General features: G+C 37.7%; 1 protein-coding gene across 6 annotated transcripts in view; it reads right to left on the minus strand.

Annotated features, from left to right (window-relative positions):
• dock10 (dedicator of cytokinesis 10) overlaps nucleotides 1–25,003 on the minus strand; it is a 77,576-nt gene that overhangs the window by 10,387 nt on the left and 42,186 nt on the right. For 4 of the 6 annotated variants that reach the window (XM_056756177.1, XM_056756176.1, XM_056756174.1 and 1 more), the window contains exons 9-47: nucleotides 24,270–24,355; nucleotides 24,002–24,085; nucleotides 23,521–23,673; nucleotides 21,076–21,327; nucleotides 19,698–19,820; nucleotides 18,491–18,573; nucleotides 18,279–18,401; nucleotides 18,115–18,194; nucleotides 17,821–18,008; nucleotides 16,715–16,780; nucleotides 16,518–16,610; nucleotides 16,309–16,432; nucleotides 16,090–16,211; nucleotides 15,926–16,009; nucleotides 15,756–15,848; nucleotides 15,163–15,281; nucleotides 14,996–15,065; nucleotides 14,637–14,750; nucleotides 14,485–14,556; nucleotides 13,285–13,431; nucleotides 12,795–12,878; nucleotides 12,547–12,643; nucleotides 12,401–12,433; nucleotides 11,517–11,695; nucleotides 10,530–10,646; nucleotides 10,290–10,407; nucleotides 9,296–9,417; nucleotides 8,576–8,690; nucleotides 8,217–8,283; nucleotides 7,311–7,358; nucleotides 6,057–6,158; nucleotides 5,389–5,498; nucleotides 4,505–4,620; nucleotides 3,453–3,590; nucleotides 3,021–3,203; nucleotides 2,075–2,185; nucleotides 1,275–1,490; nucleotides 934–991; nucleotides 565–663 (exon numbers count right to left, since the gene is read on the minus strand). In XM_056756177.1, coding sequence (XP_056612155.1) covers nucleotides 565–663; nucleotides 934–991; nucleotides 1,275–1,490; nucleotides 2,075–2,185; nucleotides 3,021–3,203; nucleotides 3,453–3,590; nucleotides 4,505–4,620; nucleotides 5,389–5,498; nucleotides 6,057–6,158; nucleotides 7,311–7,358; nucleotides 8,217–8,283; nucleotides 8,576–8,690; nucleotides 9,296–9,417; nucleotides 10,290–10,407; nucleotides 10,530–10,646; nucleotides 11,517–11,695; nucleotides 12,401–12,433; nucleotides 12,547–12,643; nucleotides 12,795–12,878; nucleotides 13,285–13,431; nucleotides 14,485–14,556; nucleotides 14,637–14,750; nucleotides 14,996–15,065; nucleotides 15,163–15,281; nucleotides 15,756–15,848; nucleotides 15,926–16,009; nucleotides 16,090–16,211; nucleotides 16,309–16,432; nucleotides 16,518–16,610; nucleotides 16,715–16,780; nucleotides 17,821–18,008; nucleotides 18,115–18,194; nucleotides 18,279–18,401; nucleotides 18,491–18,573; nucleotides 19,698–19,820; nucleotides 21,076–21,327; nucleotides 23,521–23,673; nucleotides 24,002–24,085; nucleotides 24,270–24,355 — 4,389 coding nt within the window. The remainder of the gene's footprint in view (nucleotides 1–564; nucleotides 664–933; nucleotides 992–1,274; nucleotides 1,491–2,074; nucleotides 2,186–3,020; nucleotides 3,204–3,452; nucleotides 3,591–4,504; nucleotides 4,621–5,388; nucleotides 5,499–6,056; nucleotides 6,159–7,310; nucleotides 7,359–8,216; nucleotides 8,284–8,575; nucleotides 8,691–9,295; nucleotides 9,418–10,289; nucleotides 10,408–10,529; nucleotides 10,647–11,516; nucleotides 11,696–12,400; nucleotides 12,434–12,546; nucleotides 12,644–12,794; nucleotides 12,879–13,284; nucleotides 13,432–14,484; nucleotides 14,557–14,636; nucleotides 14,751–14,995; nucleotides 15,066–15,162; nucleotides 15,282–15,755; nucleotides 15,849–15,925; nucleotides 16,010–16,089; nucleotides 16,212–16,308; nucleotides 16,433–16,517; nucleotides 16,611–16,714; nucleotides 16,781–17,820; nucleotides 18,009–18,114; nucleotides 18,195–18,278; nucleotides 18,402–18,490; nucleotides 18,574–19,697; nucleotides 19,821–21,075; nucleotides 21,328–23,520; nucleotides 23,674–24,001; nucleotides 24,086–24,269; nucleotides 24,356–25,003) is intronic. The other 2 variants (XM_056756180.1, XM_056756179.1) reach the window with 2 other exon arrangements.

Raw genomic sequence — 25,003 nt, forward strand, 5'->3', positions numbered from 1 at the left:
CGGCTTGGGCGGAGCATCCGTTAGCTCCTCCCCTTAAACTGTCAGTCTGCTGCCAGTTTCATTTCAAAATGCAACGGCTGTTTTTATACATCCAAACAAATCGCAGAGACAGACGAAAGCCACGCCCACTATTTTTCTCGTTAGAAATTCCATTTCACTCGGAAATGTGTCAAAATACGAGTAAAACGATCGCACCTTTCAGTCCACGGGGACTTTAAGCATTGGTGCAAGTTGCCCTAAAATGGTAGAATATAATTATGTACAGCTGACAGCTATTCAACTTAATCGTTGAACATTATAGAGATAAAAAAATTTCTAACACAATTTAACTCAAAGTTCTAGTCAGTAATATTGTATGACCATATAGCGAATAAACTGTGATAATGTGAGAAATGTTGAAGGTGTCTGAATAATTTTAGCTTTGACTGTATAGTGTCGTTGCTGAACTACACCTTCACTTGGGAATAGTTAAAAGTAGTTGCCAAAACGGCTCAGAAAAGTGAGGAAAATGTAGAAGGCTGGGCAAAGAATACAGCATCTGAGGGAAGGCAGAGGGGAACTCACTTTCTCCGTCCTGGGGAGTTAGTAAGGGGCTACAGTTAATGACACAGGCTTCCTCTTTGCTCACGCTGGACATCCGACCCTTCTCAGGCTTCCAGTAACCTGCGGTTGCAAAGTGGCATCAGGTTCAACACAGGTTTGGCTTTAAATTGAGAAGAAAGCACACCAGCCATGCACTTCACGTAATTTCTTGCCAGCATGCACATGCAAGGTTCCACGAAGAACCAAACCACTGGAGCAACCAGAGCGGTTCTGGACAGACAGCGTGCCAGGGAAGCTTAGTCATGCTAACTTTTCAGAAAACAAAATCTGACAAGCGTTGACGTTAGCCGGCATTTCAGTAAATTTCATGGTCACGAGGGGGTAGCTCACCTCTTCTCTTCAGAGACTCTGCTATGAGGGCTGAGATGTGGATGTAGCACATTGCTGCCTAAAATATACAAAAGAAAGGATAATATTAAATCAAAATGCACACTTATAGATATATATTTAATACTATTTTATAGTATTTCAAAGTGGTAACACTCTAGAATTATATAACTCTCATTAAAGTTCCAGTGAAATAAAAAGTAGGAGCCTTTCGCACATTCAGCATTGCTTTCTTAGGTTTTGACCCACCAGTTGAGAACCACTGATCCAAACAAACAATTGACCAAAGTTTACCAAGTCTTGAATAATGTTAAACATTTTTTTACAAATGATCTCATTCTGACCTCAGACAAGTCTCCGTTTCTAACGTGAATTTTGGCCATGCTCTCTAGCCAGGTTCGTCTGAGTTCAGGTGTGCTGGCGTAGGAGTTGGCAAGGCTGTACTGCAGGTCCACCAACATTTCTGGGTCCTTTTCGTGTTCCTTCATTTGAGATGTGGCCATTAGCACAGTGCGGATCCTCTTGGTCAGGTCCTTTACCTCAGCAGGGAATGCTGTGTTCTGGAATGAAGCCATATAAAGAGAAATTTTGATTTGAAACTAGTAGTTTGCTGAGAAATAGTAAACTATCAGTAGAAAACTTTCATTTTAGACAGAGTATAAAAACTACTTACAACTTACTCCAGTTTACTGGGAGCATAGCTTACTTCAAAGTGTACTCTCGTATACTAAACATGTGCTATAAACGTATTAAACTAGTTCTACCAACATTATGCCAAAAGTTTACTACATAAGGTATACAGTACAGTACTTAAAAATATACTTGAACTTAAATTAAGTATACTTAATTAAGTTAAGTTAAAAGTATACTAACTTTTGGCAACGGTAGCTAACATTAGCATTACAACAAAATAAAATATTTACATTGATTAATTTCTGTTAATATTAACTGATATCAAATCTACATTTATAAATAAAATGGCACATGTCCTACGAGGGGAGATTTAATCAAACAAACATGGTGGATATAATATGACAACAATTTTAAAACACGTTCAGTGATAATGACGACTATTTATATAGCGTAACATCTCATGGCTCATGGTGGCATGTACATACTGCATTTTCTGTTGGTAAACTCTTACTTTAAGAGGAGCATCCCCATTGGCAAAGTTGTTGATGATGGCTAGAGACTGCTGAAAGCGTGACCCACCAATGCCCACATCAGCGATTAGCTGACTAACTGCTTTAATCACCTGCATGAGAAGAAATAAATGAATGTTGAAAACAAGCTCTATTTATTTGCTACTTAGGCTTAGTACACACGTACACTGGTGTTTTTGATAACAGAGTTTTTCGTTTAAAAAAAAACCCACGTCCACACAATTACGCAAAAACACGCAATAAAGCGCTGTCAAAAGCATGCCAAACCAACAGGTGGCGATATAACGCTAATCATTAAGCCGTGTTGGCCAATCAGAAGCCTGGAATCTGACGTCAAACAAAGGACATAGCGGCACGCCAAATCTTATAAACATTTTCACCCAGGCAGGAGTTTTCAAAAAAGTTTGGTTTCAATGAGCGAGTACTGCGTTTGTCTGTGGACGAACGGCGAAACTGCATAGACAAAACTGCGGTTTTGAAAGTCCCTGTGTTCCTGTGGACGGCCTTAATACACTTTCCATTCTTTATATTCAAAACACACAATTTTTTAAAATTATATTACTTAAATAATGAATGAATTATATAGTCTTCTAAAACCTTGTATCTGCGTATTTCCTGATTTTTTTGCCATAAGTAATTATCATAAATTTGCTATTTACTTGCAAATATCTAACCGATAAAATTAAAAAGTGCCTATACAACGTAGTATTTTTTTATCTTAAATAGTGCAGTTTGTCGGAAGGACAGCAACAATAAGCACAATGGTAAATCTAATTTAGCCTTTTGACATTGTGAACCACAAATCAAATAAAAAAAGGAAGTTCATTTACTACAGACTACTAATATGTTTTCAATATTTCCACCAGTTTGGCTAACACAAGGCAGGATGTATGCATATATAAGCTAAGACAAAAATAAAACACTGACCTGAAGATGCGACCGGACGATGGACTTGCCCTTCGTAAATTCAAAGTTTCTTCTCATGAGGAAGTAAAGTAATGCAGCTGACTCCGTCTGTGTGGAGCTGGACCGATGGTTACAGCACTTCAATATCTCGTAGCACAGACTGCCACACAGATCAGCTGTACCCTGGAAAAATGCTGACGGGAACTAAAGGAAAAATCAAGTGAGTAAAAAAATATTTTTCCAAAAATCCCAACAGAGGGGCAGCTGAAAAAGGTCATAAGTTTTGAACATAAGTAGAGGAACGCCCCTTTCTAAAGAAGTGTTTGACTCTTTCCGTGAGCACAAATCTTAATGCCATAGCATATAATGATTTGAGTGATGCCAATGGCTTGTACACAGAGGTGCAGAGGTGGAACAGAAAAAGACCCTCCAACAGGATAAAGCGTATAATACCTTCTGAATAAGCAGGCGCAGAGCAGTGAAGACGTGTTTGAGAGTGGTGGTGGACTGGTTGATCTGGAGGAATTGCAGGTACGTATCAAAAACTTTTTTCATCAAAGCGTTTTGTCCTTCATCATGCTGCAGATGTTTCTGTTAGAGGGCAAAAAGAAAAATTCTGTCATTTTGAAGATTAAGTAGACAAATAGTACTCATATACAACAAGATCATCAAACCACTACTGACTACTACTTTTACAATCAGAATAAATATTCTCAGACAAGTTCTGGGCAAACATTCACCATATTTTCGGTAAAAATGAGGATTTCATGAAATCAATGGAGTATATTTTACTTAATACAATTGTGTTCTTGTTTTTTGAATTGAAGTTAAAATGAAAAATTTGCAATTTTAAAAAGCACAAATTATTGAGTGAGCTAAACTTAATTGTATCATGCTTAACCCACTTAAACGTGTACAAAGGATCTTTCAGCATTAGTGTGAAAAAGTGCTATTTTGTGTGCTTTACAATAAAATGAAAGACTTGACCGTGTCTATTGTTAAGTTGTCTTTAATATTTAGAAGAGATTCTGTTTTTATTTTTGAGTTATTTTACACACAAATATTAAATTGAAAAGTATTTTGAATCACAATATATCATGGCAAGATACTTGCGTGTCAACATTACATAACAAACATTACAAATTTGGAGTCACTAACTCAAACCCACATTATGTACTTGGGGGTCAGAGATCATAAACCGCACCGCGGGTCATTTGAAGAGAAAAAGTAGCACCGCTCGGGTTTTCTGAGCGGTTTTAGACGCAAAATCGCCCCTTAGACTACACTTTTCTGTCCAACACAAGGTGGCACTGCAATATAGCACATTTTATCAAGGTGTTTGTTATCATAGCTTTGCAACTATAAGGGCTAGGACCAAATGAACATTTCCTCCGAATCCTTAGGCAAATCTATGTGGAGTGAATGAGGCGTTGTGTCGAAACGACACTAGAGGTTTGTTTTTGGGAAACTATCAATTTTAGTCATAATGGGACTCCCAGACTAACCTTGTGATGTTGTACGAACAGGCCTAGTACATCCAGAATGGTTAGGGCTACTTCAGTAGAGAGGTTAGCCTCAATGTCTGTAGGGCTGAAGTTTTCTGCCTCAGGAGGATTTCCATCTAACACGGGCACACACACACACACACACACACACACAAACAGACAACGCATTCAAGATGATTAAGATCTGTTTTTGCAATGTTATAATAATGTTAGACTTAAGTAATGTACATTTCTACTAGGGCTGTCAAATGATTAATCGCGATTAATCGTATCCAGAATAAAAGTTTGTGTTTAAATAATATATGTCTGTGATTCATTTTGTATTTATAAACACAAAACATACACATACTTGTCTATATATTTAGAAATATTAATTAAAAATGTATTTATAATTACCAATAATTTTAATTCTAAATAAACGATTATTGTTATATTTTCCAAAAATATAGGCATTTATGTGTATATGTTCGTAAATACAAAATTAATACACATAGTACACCGACATATATTACGTAAAAAAATATATATTCTGAATGCGATTAATCAGGATTAATCGCTTGACAGCCCTAATTTCTACCAATTCTTCCAATGCAAACACCTCACTCTTACATATAAATTAATCATTTACATTTTTTTTAGATTAGATCAGATTTTTATTGTCATACTGCTTATGATTTACGTTGAAAAAACCAATTAAGATTTTGTTACCATTGTGGAGACAATTTTCAGGCTTCAAAGAATAACAGAATAAATATAAAAATCTTAATGATCATATATCACAAACAAGTATCTTCTTCTCTATTGACTAAAAAGGTATTTCTTTTTAATTAAAGGTCAAATGTCTGAGCTATTTTTTCATGCTGTCGAAGTGACAAAGTCTGTACCTGCTTCCATCAAATGCAGCAGTTTAGGGTTGGTGAGGGCGTTCTTTGACCTGATGATGGGCATGGTCTGAGAGCGGGCATGCCTGTGCCCATCCTGAGCAGACGTCATCCTGGGGAATAACGGATCATTTATGTCTTTTGTAAAGAGCTTATTTCCTTCACCGATTTTTAAACATCTGTGTACATTTTTTTGTTAATTTAGCAAGTTTCTACAAAAAGTCTGTTTATTTTCTTTGTAGACAGATATATGATATCAGAGGTGAATGGGGGGCTGGCACAATACGACATGAATCCCACACTATGGATGTAACAGAGGCACATCTACATACGGACTATGAAAAGACAAGGAAACACAAATGCTGTGTGCATGTAATGTATGTTCATGTGTGTTAGACGGTTATAACCAGATTTAGTTTAAAATCCATATAATGCACAGTTAGCATTCGGGTAGTTGAGACTATTATGCAAATTTGTCCTATGGTGGGATAGCAAAATTTTTGGAAAAAAAAACTATGAACATAAATCTTCCTTATGCTATTTTATATGATATATATATACAGGAAGAGTTTTTTCCAATACACAATGGCCCCAATTATTATCCTTTCGAGCACAACTTTATGTATATTTCATGATTTCTGGAGCTCCATGTAGACCTGTGAGGTGTTTACCATTGAGGTAGGAGCCCTGAAGACTGGGAGGATGTGTTAGTGGCCTTCAGGGTGCCATTGTTCTGCGTGGCCTGAGCCAGCTTAACAGCGGCTGCTAACTTCCTGCATACACAACGAGCCAATCACAGCAGGGTTAATGCCAACTCTCATCCTGAACTGATCTTTTTCACACATCAGAGGTGAAAGCCGTCAGGAAACAAAAGCCAAACTAAACCAGAGTTTAAGAGCAAGAGGAGCATAGGTTGTGCTGTGATGTTGTTTAATAGTTGTTAAGAGTGTAATGTGTCGCTCTTGAGCGCGCTATCAGACATCGTTAAATGACCCCCTATCAAGGTCCTAAAATGAAAATGTGCATTTGTTCTGGAAGCAGACAAGAAAGTGGGAAGACAGCGATCGAGATGAACATGACCATGAACAGAAAATGAGAAAGGACTCTGAGAATGAAAGAGGAAGAGCTTTGTGGGCTATAATACAGCACACTACTGGTAAGAACAGATTTCATAGCGCAAAAGAACACTAAAAATAGCGCCGAAATAGTTCAAAGGAGACAAGACGACACAATAAACACACACACTAACATGAACACATTCACAGTCAACTATAAGTAGATTTTATATTAGCAATATATATATATTTTTTCTTTTCACAGCATCGTCTCAAGAATTATCTGTGAAACCACTAAACTGACTCAAAATGATGTAGTAAACACGCTGAATCAGTATGTGGCGCTGTAACTCTGCCACACAGAAATACACAAGATTTGGAGCTTGCGCGCCATGATGACATCATCGTTTTAGAAAATATACGGATCGTGTGTACACACGAAAATGTTAGGGTGGTGTTTTCAGATGAATCCCGTTTTCAACAAATACAGTTTCTGGCAAAAAAATGCCGGATCCGTGTGGCAGAACGCAGATATCATACAAAATCTTCACGTATGAAACGTGTCTCCGTGTGGATGGCCTCTCAGACAGGTGGACAGATCATACGTTAAAAACAATTTTACATTATCCATTTTACGCAACTCAGGGAAGCAGTATATCAAGTGTCTGGTAAAATTACTTCGCACACTTTGCACAAAATGTAAACCTTTCTTGTTTCTTATATTGAGCAGACTGCTCAGACCGTAGCACTGTTATGAGAAACATGGGCAACCAGGACAGGTAAACAAGAAAGGACAAAATGACTTAACCTAGTGCCACACAAACAGGAAACACACATCCAGCTTATGAATAATATAACAAACGGATTTACCTGGCAATGTGACGCTTTCCAAGAAACCGAAAGTGTTGGAGACACAGTCTGAGAAGAGAAATGAAGACAAAACTGTTGCTTTAGCTTTGCCTACAACGTATGTTACCCGCTGCATTTCTACACCCTTGCAATATGAGAGGGATAATCCACAGCAACCGTGCGTTAAAGGGTTTTAATGCATGACGTGGAGACCAACCCTGTTGAAAAAAACAGCATATGCTGGGTTAGGTATTTTTAGATGCTGGTTTGACCACCTTAAACCAGCTATGGACCAGCACATGACCAGTTTAAACCAGCACAAACCAGCATCAAAACATAACAGACCAGCATATGCTGTTTTGTTGAACAGGGAAGAACCACCTAACGTGAAACGGTGTGTAATGCAGGGCAAAATGTGGATTATTTTGCTAATACCATGGTTATTTGTCAAATTAAAGCTTTTATTGATGTTTACAGTGTTATAACCGACTGGAGCTACCCGTGATTTAAAGGCTGCACACCTTCCAGCCAATCAGAATAGAGTATTCAAACAGACCATGTATAACACGTTCAGAGTTGCATAAGGTCTAATCTTTAGCCGTGTCCAGTACATAGTAAATATTTTCAGTGGGGTTATTTAGGTCAGAGTTCAGATTTACGAGACAGGATTCTTGTGTGGTAATGAATCCTCCCACTGCCTGAACCACCAATTCGAGCCCACCGTATCTTGTCATTGCTTTATTGGGCCATGTATAAATATATATAAATATTAAATAAACAGAAAAGTAATGTGCACTTACTGAAAAAGTAATTTTAATTTCTTGGTGTTTAAATTGCTCTGAAATATGTCAGTACAGTTTACAGCGGTCTGCTTTCGGCCTTCTCTCATCTGTGAATTTTGTTTTAGTGCATAAAACAGAAACTTACTCCAGAATCTTGAAGAAATCACTGATTTCCTGACCAATCGCCCGATGCCAGTATGAAACCAGCACCTCTGCAACACAAACACCAAACCATCCTCAAATGTTAGAGGACAACACAGATGCTTGAAATAAATGAGCAATGTTCATATAAGTGCTGATGAAAACAAAAGGGTGGTCCAGCTTACATTTTTATCTAAAGTTTGTTGGCTTGTCAGTTTACATTTTCCAAGACTTTGGAAATAGTTCCAGAAAGCAAGACAGAGCATAATGATACAGTACAAACAGTGATACGCTGCGGTTTTTATTCCTCTTGCTCAATTATAAGACAGATGAGAAGGGATATCACAGTTCGTGAGGTCTCACCCTCTGAAATGGTCTTCATGATGTGCAGAAAACACAAAAGTAGGCTTCTGGTCTCCGCTTGGTCCAGTTTGTCAAAGCGAGAACCAAACCCAATGAGGGACTGAGGCCTGGCAAACTAAACACATATCGCAGTATCAATCTCTCTTCGTGTAAACACAAAACCAATTTAATGCTCGACAACAGTGACGGGTCTGAACAGAAAGACTACATTTCCCATCATTCTCTTCAGAAGCATACAACATCAGCACAGTTTCAATTACACATCTTCCTAATGCGCATCAAAGGGATAGTTCACCCAAAACAACTAAGGCTCTGTTCACATTTGACTTCTCTTTTGAAAAAGAAAAGTTGACAATGGCCCTTTATTTATTTAAACGCTTGCGGCGTTAGAGATACAGGCTTCATTGACAGCATAGAATTATATTTGAATTACAAACAGAGAGTGTCGTTGCAAAAACCAATCGCGTATCTAAAAACTACAATGCTAATTTCTCGCTAGAAATGCAATCAAACGTTTTTGAAAGTGAAAAGTAAACTTACATATATAGACAAATAATGCTCCAACAGGCGTTTCAGCCGGCATTAAATTTTTTCGAGCTTGAGCCCTCTCGACCAATCACGTTATGTTATGGTAATGTCAGGTCTCTGACATTGGTTAGCTTTGAAATAAGTGCTTGATGTAGGCCGCTTTTTTTTGTTTCAAAATGTTAAGTCTATTACCTTTTCACATGGGTCAATCTTCTCACTGTTCTGGTCACTGTTACTACGGTTTGACTCGATGCTGATGAGTGAACCTCTCGAGTCTGCATTGTTCGCTGTTGATACGGCCAATGAGGAAAACGCTGGGGATGAGAAGTAGGTTAATGTGAGAGTTAAAAAGGAATACTTTTAAAGGAAATCTTGCCATCTCTTACCAACAAAACTGCATGCCCCTCATTTGTCAGTGAAACACAATAAAGTTAATGTTTAAAGAATTAAAGAACCCTGCAGTGCACAGTGATCATGTCTATCCAGCTCCACAAAGACAGGTCTGAAGCCGTGCATGAGCTTTGTCTTAACAACAGGCAGATTTTTTTAGTTAATAAACTCGGTTTCATCGGACGTACGTGCCCAGCCCCGCAGTTAACTTCCGGTCTGTGTTTGTTTATGGGTCTGGCTGGGGGCTAATAATAGAACTATTTATATTTGAATCAATTCGTCTTAATTTATATTAACATTTGATTGTTTTACAATAATTGTATAAAATAAACATGTTGAATTTTATTGTATGTTAATTTTTGTTAAATGGCGTGTCGTGAAACTTTCTTCTGGTAACCCAAAATATAACTGGCTAGTGGCTAGACATTCTTTTAACCTCCTGGCTAATGTCCTTGTTATGTATTTAGCTTGTTTTCAGAAATAATCTGCAGGGACTGTTTTGTAGTTGTGTACCAGAAGTTAAATTTGGGCCATAAAACCTTGCATGCTGTTGCTTTGAAACCATATATACATTTCTATTCACAGATAATCTTCACAGTTGTAGCTTTTAAAAATCATTTATGTAGTAATTCGTGACTCGAATCTGCATAATGTACGGTACAATCGTGTTATTTTTTAATCAAAGCATATCTTCGTTGTTTGACTGAAACCTTATATCTCGGTTTGCACATATTTAACATTTCTTTCCTCTGATGGGGCAGTTCAAGAGACGGAGTCTGACAATGACTCCCCTTACCTGTAATGGAGTTGAGCACTTCTTTGGAGAAGGACGCATCCATTAGGTTGCTGTGGTTTAAAATGTGGGATATCTGACCTGCTACACCTCCTCCGACACACAGATCTTCTTTGGAACCCTGCATAGGAAATTGCATTAATAGAAAAACCAAATTGCTACAGCCGTACAAGGGAGAGCTTGATGTCATTTGAGTCAAAAAAAGAGAGAAGAACATTTGTTTTAAACTTCAAGATTTTTAACCTGGTCACTAGCGGTCAGACACATTGGAAACAGAGCTCTCAGGAAAAACCGAGGCATGTTGTCAAGGATGAGTCCATAAAGGGGGAGGTACAGAGTGGCTATCCGTGCCTGTTTCTCCTATAAAGTAGACACACACACACAATACAGTTAAACACGGGGAAATAGACTAACATAAACAGCGCAAATTATTTCATTAGACTTTATATTACCTTGTCTTAACTATCGTGCGATTGACCATTTGTTAAAATGTACTTGGAGGAGCATTGCATTCATGAACCGGTACTTCACAACTTACTGTTACCCTAAAGCCTGTAGTATAGTTCCCTTGACAGCATATAGTGCGTGTGACGAAAATTTGTCATCAGAATAGTACACACACCGCCGGAATTTTACTCACAAGTCGCCGATGCGCATTCCATTTCTTGCAGTAATTAGTTAAACCACCAGGTGTCCTGGAAGTATCTATTCAAGGTAGTAGAAGGAAACCTGACCCCTGTAGGCCCGGAGAGATATTGCAACATGTTGTAATGCTCATGCGTCAAAACCTGTGTGTACGCTAGGGCTGGGCGATTATACATGTCTAAATCGATTCGATGTTTTACGCGCAGCTCTTCTGTGAACTACGGCTGTTTGATCAGTAGGAAGTACTGCTCGATTTAAAATCATTACGAGATTGAGTCGTTTATAACGTGTATTTAAAAGCAACACTGGTCTATCATCATTACTAAAAATCGTATTATTTATCATTAAAATACCTGAAAAGGTTGGAAGAACAGCAATAGAATATGAGCACAGGCATTTCCTGGAACTAATTGTTCTTCTTCTGTTTATAACTCTAACCCCTAATCCTAACCTTTACCACACCCTTCATACAAATCATATGGTACAAAATTGTACAGTTTATACAAATCACAAATGCAAATGTTATCACGACAACCCGTGTCAAATTGTTACGTTTTCCCATGAGATCAGCTTGAGTTTCGTCACCTTTTTAGCATAGCGGCAGTCTAGTGAGTGTTTGGCCATGAGGTTCTTCAGGCAGGCTAGGGCGAGATGTCTCAGGTCTTGTTCATCTTGAAGTGCTAATCCCAGCTCTCTCAACAACAATCCGGTGAGAAAATGCTTTCTGCAAAACTCTTCCGTCAAGCTGTACTCCGGAATGGCCACTGAAAACACATCATTTTACAGGAGTGTGACTGCTTGTTACTTCAACATCACTTGAGATAATGTAAAACAATCGAAACGCCTCGGACTGACAGACATGACACAACGGGTGACGAATATTAATTACGAATAATTTCTGGATATGTGACGGTAGTGATGATTGTGGTAGGAGACCGAATTTGCGGATGCTGTAAAGTGGAACGAAAAAATAGGTCCATTGGAGCTAGTGGAGCCAATAGACTCTTTCAGGCGATAACGTCACAACGTTTGTGATTTTTTCACAAAACAGTATTAATATTCTTTTTTAATTACTGTGAAGACATAAATACAACAATATTTGAAGGTTGCAAAAAAAAGACGTCTAGTGCTGTGCCACCTTAAATACTTTAGACGATGCTGCTTGAGCAATTTCTCAACGATAAATAATATTTTTTAATGATAATGATTTGTTTATGATAAACATAGAGTGAAATAATAATAAAACTTAAGAGAATATGCCAGATTTCCTGTGTTCACAGTCAGGACTCTGTTTGGAAATCTGTTGGTCACATCACGGCGTGTTAAACATTAAACGGTTAAATCTAGGATTTTTCTCCTCATGTTTGTTGCCTCTCAGAGTTTGAAACTCTTATTACATTAAAACAAATCTTATTATACATTATGTAACAAATATAAAGTATTCTCATTTCATTAAAAGCCATAGTTACCCTGCGAACTTCTGGTTTCCACTTCTGCCTTATCTGACACGGAGAGAAATGAGACGAATGTTACACAGGATGTAGTCTATGATAATGAGGACTAATAATTAAGACATTAAATGATGAAATTAGGTTAGTTGTTGTTGTTCTCTGACCTGTGATTCGTGCAGAAGGGATGGGTAGGCTAAGGGGAATGTAATGCTCATAGTTACAAACTTCCCTTATGAACTCAAACTTCAGCTCACACAGCATCTAGAAAACAAAACAAGCCTCAAAACCAACATTCAAACACAGAGCGGTATTGTTAGATAAAATAAACCTTTATTCCTCACACAATGGGAACAGTTCAGTGCTACGGCTACAAAAAAAGGAAATGCAAGTATATAAATAAGCAATGCTGTACCTTGTTGTCGATGCCTGTGATCATGTTGACGTAGTTGCTAATCAATTTAAAGGTGAAACCTCTGTCCATAAATGTGAAGCACCGCTGCGGAGGACAGGTTTACTTTACATTACATGACATAATACACAAACAAACACAAACATTCTACATTTACTGGTTTACAACAAATGTATAACAAACTACAAAAAAAGTAAAAGAGAATTTTCAGCGAGAGGTGGATTAGAACACCAGTCTCCAGTGACAACGCTTTTCAGACTTCACATCTTAGGGAGTCCCTGTTTGACACGCTGTCATTCTTAAACTTTCTATATTCAAATCACATATTGGTGGGCGGAGCTATTGCGAACAGTCTCTGCCAACAAGGCGGGCCTTTTGTACTCAGATTAAATAGACACTCTGTTAATGTATATCTTTGCTTATCATGACAGTTGTTGTAAAAAAAACATGTTTTGTGTAATGATGTTGTGTTTCCTTAAGTGCCGTTACTCACCTTCACAAATGCCGCTATGGCCATATTAGCCCTACGTGTCTCCTCGGCCAAGTCTTTATTCTTCCAGAAGATATGGTCGGACATGGACATGATCAGGGACTCGAGGCGGCCCTGGAAGGCTCCGGGGAATCGCTGCGGCCGGGGGAGCTGGACAAGCATACGTTCATATCATATTTATTGGTTTCTGACTTTGACAATGAAAATCTGCACGAATATTGCATTTTATTCCTTTTACGAAAACAATTCATGGTTTTAATGTTGCCCTGATGCTACATGTGGAACTAAATAGCAGGAATGTTGCCAATGTTGCTTGTGCCTGTGTTAAAGGGGTCATATGAGACGACTTAAACGAATATTATCGTTTAGATGTAATACAGTGTTAATACACGATTTAAGGTTCAAAAACGCTGTATTTTCCTCATACTGTGCATGTTTGTATCTCCTCTTTGCTCCGCCTCTCTGAACGCACAGATTTTTTACAAAGCTCATCGCTCTGAAAGTGAGGTGTGCTACGATTGGCCAGTTAACCAGTGCATAGTGATTGGTCGAACACTGCTAGCTTGTGACGGAAATTTGATGCCTCTTTCGATATTTGCGACATCAGGTTCCTCTTGAATTGTACTAACAGGTACGTCCACTTTACTTGCGTTTACATTTGGGCGGTCTTAGTCAAATCAGACCACCAACTGACGTAGATTTGTGGGGCTGTGGTTACAAAGGTGTTTCAGGTCTAGGTGAGCATTTGCTTTCAGATAAAATGCATCTTTTGTTCCCACACTTTCATTTTTGCAATTTTACGTGTCTCATACATGCTTTGGTAGGTAATAACACACCAAAGACACAGAAAAACATGCATTTGCGCCATATGACCTCTTTAAGCTGCACGTATATAACTCCTCTGGTCATGTGGCTTTAAACAGAAATCAATCTAACTACCACTTCTGATAGTCCATCTTTGCCTGATTTACTCACTTCGTCATATATTATAATAACACCGGATGTTGCTAAATTTCCTTAAAATAAATCATAAAAATGCTGAAAGAATTCTGACCGGCTCCACTACACCAGTTTAAAGAAGAGATGAATTACTGTTAGACTTCAATATTGGATTTTCAATGGTTTTACAGAAATCATTACACTACAGCTTGATTAAAAGTGACAAATATGTGTAGCTCGACTTCACATTCTCCTCACGCTTACCTTCACCTTCTCTGAGTCCACCAGGTGCTGAGCCATAGACTTTGCCATGATCTCCATGAAAAACCAAGAAAACTGCAGAAAATTAACGTACAACGACTTGTTACAACACGTTTATCACTTCATTCTGAGGGGAGCTGGTCAGGTCTTCTCACCCTAAGGATGTTTCGGATGACTGTCTGCTCGTTGCTCTTGAGGTCGGAGGTCATTCCCTTCGCAAGTTCCTCGTGGACCGTTCTGAAGCCACACGCTTCGGTCTTAAACACAAACTGGATAAACAAGAGACAAATAAACATGTGCATGAGCCCCTACTACACTGCAAAAAATGACATTTCTTACTTGATGATCAAAATGACCTAAGAAAACAAGTCTTGTTTTAAGCACAAATTCAAGATTATTTTTCTTACCCCATTGGCAGATTTTTACACTCGCGTGTAATGCTTCATTCGCGTTTGGTGGGAACACACAATCAGTGTAGAAATATGAAGTGATCGTTAGTTTTTGGCAGACTCACCTTTATGTAGGAGTGCAAATAGTGGTTCAGGTTCTCCTCGTGACACTTTGATAAAATGTGGACCAGGACCCTAAATAAAAGGTGTTTGTGTTATGTTATAGCAACAGTTAAATCAAACCCAATCAACCTTTACACTGTTCAGAAGATTCAGCGATGGGTTTCTGTACCTAGTTGTAATGGTGGTCACCTCGTCTGAATCATTTTGGGTGATCACTTTGAAGAGTTGGTTGAAGATAACGGGAAGGAAGCGGACGATGACATGAATCCTGTCCATACTTAGAAGACCCTGAGAGGACAAAAGTGAAGTTCTGGTGTCACATAGAGATGTTATTACACATACAGTTTTGCAAAACATGTAATATATAATAAAGTAATATAAGAATTGCCCTTTTCATGAATTTAAGGATCATTTTCTGAAATGTCTGTATGCAAACATAATATACAAATTAAGGTGGCCGGAAATTCCAAAACAGCTAAACGCAAATCTTAAAGCAAATCTAAAATCACAAAGACACATCTGAAAACGCAATATAAAATCTAAAAAACAAAATAGACACAACAACAATTCAGTCAAACCTGGTTTTCTCGTCGTATTTGCTGACTTGTTTTGTTTCCTGAATTGTTGATGTGTTTTATGATTTGCTGTTTAGTTTTCTTAGATTTGATATTGCGTTTTCAGATTTGCAATTTTGATTTAGGATTTTGCATTTAGTTTTGACTTCCCGGCCACCATAGCAAAGCTCTTCTGGTATACACTTACCTTCAGGGAATCGAGAAACTTTGAGGTAGGAGGTTGAGAGAGGTCTGCCTCTCGTTTTTGGCACTGCTGGAAAAAGCCATTCAGATGGGATTCCTGAAGAAAAGATCAACCAATGAGAACAAGATGACAGTAGACAACAGTTATTTATTGTCTCTGTTGCTCTTATGTACCTGAGTGTAAACTGTAGAAAGCACCACGGTGGACACTTTGAAGATCGGTTTACCCCCATCTACCCATTTCACATCCGAGCCGTTCTGCAAACACACGGCGAAAAACAACATTTTGAAAGATAAAACAAAAATGTAAACCTGTTTTTATGTCCACCCGTACTCACCTTGGTGGATGTTGGTTCTTTAATGAGAAGATATCCACCAGGCAAAGTACAAGAAACCGAAATACTGTATTCCTGAGAGGAGAGACGTCCATCCTTCAGAAGAGGAAGCCAGGCGTAACCCACTATTACACAAAGCCACACACACACAGTATTATGCATAGCACTCAATAATCGCGTGTCATATAAAGAAAAACTGCATTTGTGGTTGATATTGAACACCTGGAGTTTCAAGAGCTTCTTTCTTTTTAGTGCTGGTTTTGGCAGCAATGTCACAGGTCACATGATAGAAGGAGAAGAGCAGATGGTGTTTCTCGTGAAGATGTGTGGGTAGCTCGATCTTCACCTGAGCAAATATTTCACGAAAAACATTTCAGAACCAACTTAAGTCTCAATCCAACCGTGCCGACGTGTGAAATCTCTAAACTAACCTCGTCATAAAAGTCTGGGTTCTGTGAGTGGTGCAGAACTGTGGAGCAGGCAGTCGTGGTGAAAACTGGACCTCCTGGTTTCCCATAGATGCGCTGTGGAAATAAAATGGGTCTTGTTTAGATCAGATTAGATTAAAACAATGATATCAATCCTTTCCACATTTAAAACATCATTTATGCAGTAAGAGGGATGTAACCTTTAGTGGCTTGGCATGTTCATCATCAGAGCTTCTGAACTCCACATACACAGCAATGTTTCGAGCCTAGCCAATAAAACAAGAACATAGCATCTGTCTACAAATAATTTAAATAGTATTTCATTTCTAGTGTTTAACTGTACATTGCAAATTAACGGAAATATTTATATCTCAGATAATTACCGTGCTCGTGCCATCTCAGATGTCTATGACTCGATTCTTCAATTTAAAGTCCCAGTGAAATAAAAAATGACTATGTCTATTTTTTTATTAAATATAGCAGTGTTTATTGTAAATAGCTTACCAATGTGGGTCACTCTATTTTTAAAGTTCGTGTCTCCTCATAATCTTCAGTTAAAATCTGAAAATGCACTTCAACCTGTAATGACTTGGGCGGAGCATCCGTTAGCTCCTCCCCTTCATCTGTCAGTCTGCTGCCAGTTCCATTTCAAAACCCAACAGCTGTTTTTATACATCCAATCGAATCCCATAGAAAGACGAAAGCCACGGCCACTATTTTTCTCATTTAAAATTATTTTCAACTCGGAAACGCGTCAAAATACGGAAGTATTTCCATATTCACGGGGACTTGAACACAGACATATCTTTTGATAAAAATATGCGGTCACTTTCTGTCCATATAGGCAGCCAATGTTAAGGCTCCAAAAAGAACAAACATCCATCATTAAAGACATCTTTAAAATAATTCACCATCTCACCAAATGGTATCTTGTCAAAAGACGTGCAAGAACCAATAAGATTTGATGTTTTTTTAATTCTGCACTGATAAACTCAATGGATGGCCACAATTAACCATTAAAGTCATATGGATTACTTTTATGAAGGATGGATGGACCTTATATCGAATTCAATGACACTACAAAACCTAAAAAGAGTTAAATTAGCTACTATAACTGTGTGTTGGGCTGAAGAAATCAGAATAAGCTTTATTCGGCAGATGAAGTCATACACACCAAGGATGGCACAAGTATGGGTAAGTTATGTGGTATTTTTCATTATCTGGTCAACTAATTCTTTAAACGTTGTGCTCTGGATAAATAAGGCTTCATACACCCGTAACAAAGAAGTGTCTGCTGCTACCTCACCTTTGAAAAGCTCTTCTGACTGTCATACTTTAGGTGTTTAGGGTAGACATAGATGTGATTCTTGTAGACTCTGTAAGGCTGGGCGAACTTCGGCGTGTCCTGAAGAAACTCCTCCACCTCCACCGTAGGAGCATGTAGACCGCCTTCCTCAAACGGCCTCAGAGGAACATACGATGACGTCACACAATCTGAGGAGAAAACACACGGTAGCGAGGGTGAATATACAGGGTGCCCCATACATCAGTGCTGTAGGTATAGTCAGAGATGAATTCGGGAGGATGTTACAAAACATACTGTGACACTCCAGCGGAACACAGTCCACATTTATTTCAAGGCTTCCCGGGATGGTCTGGAGTTTACTGGTCTTTTCAGCCCTATCAAAGCAAACAGCTTTACCTTTCTGATTTTTATTGGATTTCATCGTTAGGAATGCGTGTAGGAACGTGAGGAGTTTGTACCTTCTGTACTCTGTGATGAGCTTGACCAGGTCTTCCGTGGAGATCTTGTTGCTTTCCTGTTTGAAGAGAGGGGAAAAGCGAGATTCCCTGTCCACCATGCCCTGATTATCCTTAAACACTGACCTGGAAAATACAGTGGAGTTTATTGGGTGTCAAGAAATTGATTTTGCACTCGTTGACATGTGCAAGGGCTTCCGTTAGGTTTTTCTCACCTTACAGACCAGGCAAAAGGCATTCGGTACTTTCCAAGTTTGTTGCAGAACTGCTTATTGGATTTCAACATTTTTTGAACAGTCTAGTAAGCAGAAAAAATGAAAGAATGTTTTTATGACTGTAGAAAAGGTGAAGAAATATCTTCTTACTATTTAAATGAAATAATACAGATAAGTGGAATATTTCAGAATATATTGTAGACACCCTGTCTTATTGCCTATTGAGCAGAGATAAGCAAAAGCCAAAGTAGGTTTAGAAATGTCATTCCCCTACAAAGGAATCAGTAAGGGTAAAAGCCATTGCGCATTGAGTCCGAATTTTGCATCCAAAATTTAAGCTGGTTTAAAATAAATACGACCTCTCCCTTGTGTAAATCACATTTACACACTGCCTCTGATATTTTTGTCTGTCGTAAAAATAATCGGACTGGGTTCATTTTTCTGCGTTTTTTGCATCTGTAGCGATTTGACGATTTGAAACAATCCAGAGACACCGTACAATCCAGAGACACCGTACACCGTACAATCCAGAGACAGATACGAAAAAACGTATACGAAAATTTCGGAATGTATGTGCAAAACATGAAGATTTATATACAGTCTGGACCGATTTTTTTTTCTGAAATTAACAAAACTACAACAAAGTGGAAAAAAACTGAAAGAAAATCTGTCGCTTTATTGTACTACTTCACATATCAAGCGTCTGGTGTAACTAGTTACTGTAATTGAGTTAAAAGTAAAGGATTACTCTTAATTTCAGCAATTCAATTACAGTTACTTTGGATGTAATTGAACTAAATACTGTGTAACGTATACAATAGTGGAATTGACAATACAATTAAAAGTCTAACTTTAAAATGCACGCATTAATGTATCTTTCTCACATTTGTAATACTTTAGTAAGTTAATAGGAGTACTTTATGTAGTTTATATTATTTATTTGACTTCATTAATAGAGTCGTTTAGTGTCTATGCTTGAATCACTTAAGTAATTATTGTAATGATTCATTAAATCATTTTTGGAGAGAGTCATTTTTACAGTAACCTAATTACACTATTGCATATGTAATAAGTATCTAGTAACGCATTACTTTTTCAGAGTAACTAACCCAACACTGAAGGCAAGGAATGACATTTTTAAACTTTGAGCTCAATATGGGATTGACCTAGACAAAATCTCATTCGTTATACCATACAAATGTGATACCTTGCTAGAATCTGTGTTTTTAATGTAAGGTTCTGCGCCACTGGTAATATTCCCCATCAGAACTTTCTCCAGCCGCGCTACCATCACAATGTCTGTGTGCGTGTTTGTAACGGAGAAAATTGCCTGGAGAAGAAAGATACATGTAAAACACATCCACTATGTAAACATAGACATGTAAATATAATATATACTAAGACAAAAAATAGTATCACAACAATATCATCATGACATTGCTTCACACAATTTCAGCAAATTTGCTGCAAATCTCCTTTTCTACCACCTCCAGAAGGTGATCTATTAGACTAAAGCAGTGCTTCTCAACTCCAGTCCTCTAACCAGTCTGGGGTGCGTTTCAGAACAATGACATAACTCGCTGGTTAACCACCATAGTACAATGCATCGGTTGAGTAAATAACATGACTGTTTCCCGAAAAACCATGTTGGTTCAACAACAGTTGATGACGTCATAGGTGGTGGAGTAATAACGTCTTCTAATTAATCCGTTTAGGTCGATGTAAATAATGTTAATAATGTACACTGCATCTGAAAACTGTTTCTATTTTCGTATTTTTTCTCTTTATTGTTTTATTTCACGATAATCAACTCGTTCATAAGTTTCCTCCTACGTAACACCACCCAGGGATTCCCCAGGGTCCTAGAGCACGTGGGCCCAGGCACACGCACACTTAAAAAAAAAAACGCTTCTATTTGCTTGAAAAATGAAAAGAGTTCAAATCAAATTTGTATATTTAGAGTGATGGATATAGAATGCACATGTTGCTTGTAAGTGCACATGTCATAATACAACTGAACTGTGCTTCTAACCACAGCTCTAGACCTGTTTTTCAACCACACTACTTTGTGATGATGCTTGTGATTGATCGTTGGAACAATGGTTTCAAGAAACACTTAAATCTTTGAACTGTGCTGAAACGTTAGAACTTGCGACCATAGTTGGCTAACTATACTACTGGGAAACGAACCCCTGGATTTATACCATAAATTGATGCCATGTGAAATGTAGATTAAATCATCATTGAAAAAGTAAGCATACAGGTATGGCCATTAAAATGCTGTCTTAAGTTTTTAAGTACAATTAAAGCGACCCTAACAAACGTGGTTTCTGCCAATCTCAAATTAATCTTGAGAACCTATAGAAATCTTGAATACTTTGTATCTTCGAAGAGTATTTAATTTGATCACATTTATAAAAGATAGATAAAGCCTGACGATGGCAACGGGGTCAACTTTTGAAGTGAACTACTCCTTTAACTTACTTTGATGAGTTGAACTGACTTGTAAACTGCAAAATAAATTTGATTGTACCTAAAATGTTTTACAGTGTGCCCACTTCTCTGGGGGTCACGTGCATTGTTACCTGTTTAGGAAAACACAGCCAGTTCTCAAGGTCTGGGTTCAGATGGCAGTCCTCAGTTTTTTTCTCTGCAGCTGAGCTGAGTCCATTCTCTTGAAGCGCATCATTACCTCCGACCTGCCCCTGATCTCCTGAATTACCCCAGCTGAGCATTTTCCGCACAACCTCGTGGTTTAAGTCTACATGAAAGTCAGCAGATATCTTCCTGCCCTCACGAAGGTCCAGCAGAGCGACTGTTACAAAAAACGGCTCAATCTGCAGAGAGAAAGTGGCAATGATATATAAACACATGTACAAAGGGCCCAAAAAGTGTTTAGATACCAAACAGACGGTTCACCCATACATTTAAAGTCTGTCATCATTTACTCATAGTCCCGTAGTTCCAAACCTTTATAAATGACTTTGTTCTGCTGAACACAAAGGATAATATTTGGAAAATACTTGCAAGGTTTTAAGCAGTTCGGGAACATCGTTGACTACCATACAACAATTGACCCTTCACGATGAGTTTGATAGACAGCCGACCGGTGTCATGACAAATCGAGCCCCCCTTTCAAAATCTGTCCCCTTTAGGGCCCTGGGTGATTCTGTTGCTTAAAATAACTTCTAATGGGTACTCTTTTCTGCGCTCGATTGCCATACTTACAATATTATATTAACATTTATGTCTGCAGTTATTTGTGAAAATTACCATTATTGTCTTTTTTACTAAATGCTTCATATAATAGTACATAATCGAGACTATGGGATGTGAAATCAAAAAATCTTGTTCTTTCTGTTTTAGTTATTTACAATAATAAAACCATGGTCATTTTAAAATATCAAAACTGATGGTTTTGTTTGTCAAGCAGATGTTGACCCAGAAATACTAGTGTTTATGTTACATCAAGCTTATATATGTTCATATGTTTTTTGTAAACTTTAACATGTAATTTTATGTGGTTAGCCATACAACAACATATCGAGATAACAACTTTGTGATCAGGCATTACAACTGCTTTCTAAATTGGGTCCTAAGCAGACACAATTCACACGGGGACCAAATTTGTATCAAGTCCCCCCTCGAATTCGGTCCCTTTTGGGACACCGACTGGTACAAAAATTCACACTGGACCAATTATTCCTTATGAAAATTAACCATGTTCTTTTTTTGTGGTACAAGTGTGGTCACCATGTTTTTTTGGTGCATTATTACTTAGGGCAAAACCATGGTTTCACTACATTAACCATCGTTTACTATGGTTTTTACAAGAAACATGGTTTTCAAAACCATGGTTATTTTGTGATAACCATTGTTTTACTACAGTAACCATGTTTTTTTTCAATTTTACCTGTAGTAAAACCATGATTTTTCAATTTTAACTGTAGTAAAACTATGGTATATTTTCGTAAGGGAAACAACGATATTATTTGCATCCTGTTTTCTATTCACCTTTTTGTCCGACAAGAAAAACATAGAGATTTAAAAAGTCCTTTGCAAATGTTGCTGGCCATCAAACTGTATGAACATGATCCCAGATAAAGTCATGTCACTGTGGAATCTTAGTTGTCATAATTAACAACAATAAAGACTTCTCAAAACAGACTACAAAAGACTACAAAAAGACTTGTCCGGAGTTTAACATCATAGACTGACTGTCAAATAATCCTGACTGCATCTCATCAACACTGACAGAATATTATTGGAGGTCAAATTTCATCTTTACGGTCATAATCACAGTTTCACCCGTTGGCCAAACGTGTCAGAAGCCAGTGGTGCTATCCAGACGTTATGACGTTACAGCAAGCATAGAACGTTAGGCTAGAACAACAATCTTTATTTTGTTTACTTTATTCTCACATCCTGATTAAATACTTCAAATGCATATTTGTAATTTGTAAAAACGTTCTATTGCTTTTGGCTGAAAGAACACGTAATTTTTTCCTCCAGAAATAATGATTTCACGATAAACATTCTTAGGTGTAGAGCGCTTCGCCTGATATGGAACATAGCTAAAGGGGGCGGCTTTGTGAAGGGTCAATTGAAATGGTAGTCAAAGGTGCTTAACCTTTTGCTTTTCCAAATTCTTCTAAAAATCCATTTTATTGTGCAAAAGTCTACTTTGATGTCCCAGAACAGAAAATAGCAAATTTTCTTGCAAATATCGTTCTTTGTGTTCGTCAGAACAAAGTAATCCATGGAGCTTTGGAGGTTTGAGGGCGAGTAAATGAAGACAGAATTTTCATATGTCATATTCATTATTCATATTCATTATCTTTAAAGATAGCGAATTTAGATAGCATTTTTATACTAAAACATTTAACAAGAAGAATAGTGCTATTACAGCAGGTTTGATGAAACCACAGAAGCACTGTTTAAAAATAATGCATTTTCTTATGCATTTCGCTTTGTTTTCTTCGTTGATTCTATAAATGAATGTCATGCAGATGAGGTGAATAACTTCATACATTAGTGACCGGCTCAGTGTTGGCCTCGTTCACGCAGCCCTGCAGCGTGAGGTTGACCGAGCGACAGGTTATCATCAGTCTCTTCCCCAGTTTCTCCTCAAACTGCCGGTTGGAAGCAGACTCCGTTTGCTCCATCTTTGGGCTCCTCAAAACCTTCAACATAAAGCATCCTTCAATCAGACCTGAACGGCAGTTCAAACAGCAGTATATTTCAACAGAAATATTCATTTGCAACATAATAAAAGTCTGTATTATATTGATCAATTGCTTATTAATAAAAAAAAACATTAACTAATACGTAATTTACATTACTATAAATAAACTGATTTCAACTTTATTTTATAAACTATAAATTTCATTTAATATAATTGACATGTAAAACCAATGAATTGAACTTAATCAAATAATAATTAATCATTTAAGGCAGATTTTGAAGTAAAGTTTTTATGTGGACATATGTGATGTTAGACGGGAGACATACAGGAATGTCAGGGTCCAGGGAGAACAGGTTCAGTCTGTCCTCTCTTCTGGAAGCTCTCGCCAGCTCTTCAGTCTCTGAAATATACTAAAATATAATAGCAAAATGAATTATATGAACTATTTATGTGGTTCTTTATTTAAAGCACACCATTTATAACATCTTTATGTTTATTATTATGTTTAAAAGACTCTACATGAAGCAAGCAGCTTATCTAAGGAACAAGTATTTCTTTGTGTATTTTGGAAAAACATTGATCGGTTAAAATTACCTTGGCCAGATCTGGGTTGATTTCATTTTCAGTTGGTTCTTCATTTTCAGCAGCAGGAACAATATTCAAAGAAATCTCATTTATGTCTAAAAAAATTAAAAACAAAAAAAGTATAAAAGCTATGTCGCGCCATGATGAGAGGATGATGGCTAGTGAGTTTAATGCAGTATTACATTTTTTCTTGTTTGATTTGGAAAATTAACTTTGATAGGTCAAACTGCAATAGCATAACATCTTTCAGTCTTTCAGGAAACCCCCTGGTTCTTTCACTTTTGATTTCTTTATATTTCAAACAAAACAAGTAACGATACACATCAAAACAATAATAGCAGCGTGGTATGATCCTCCTAAGATGGCAGCCCCACTTCAACATATTGGGTGACGTCAGCTTCACATTCTCTATTATGTACGTACATGTACGTAAAGTATATGAAACAACTTTGTAGTCTTGCATAGTTTTACTTAAGCCTGTGGCGTACGTGTAAGCGAGCATACCCATACAGCCGAACGTACAGCATTTTCGAAGTATTCTGCTTTCGACTCTTATGCGAACACATGGGTTTTGACGCATGCAAATTACGACATATTGCAATACCTCTCCGGGCCTACAGGGGTCAGGTTTTCGTCTACAATCTTGAATCAAAGCTCCCACGACACGGTTTCCACCTGGTGGTTAAACTAATTACTGCAAGAAATGGAACTTGCATGCGCAACCTGAGCGTAAAAACATAGGA

Source organism: Triplophysa dalaica, chromosome 9, assembly GCF_015846415.1.
Source record: "Triplophysa dalaica isolate WHDGS20190420 chromosome 9, ASM1584641v1, whole genome shotgun sequence".
NCBI classification, from domain to species: domain Eukaryota; kingdom Metazoa; phylum Chordata; class Actinopteri; order Cypriniformes; family Nemacheilidae; genus Triplophysa; species Triplophysa dalaica.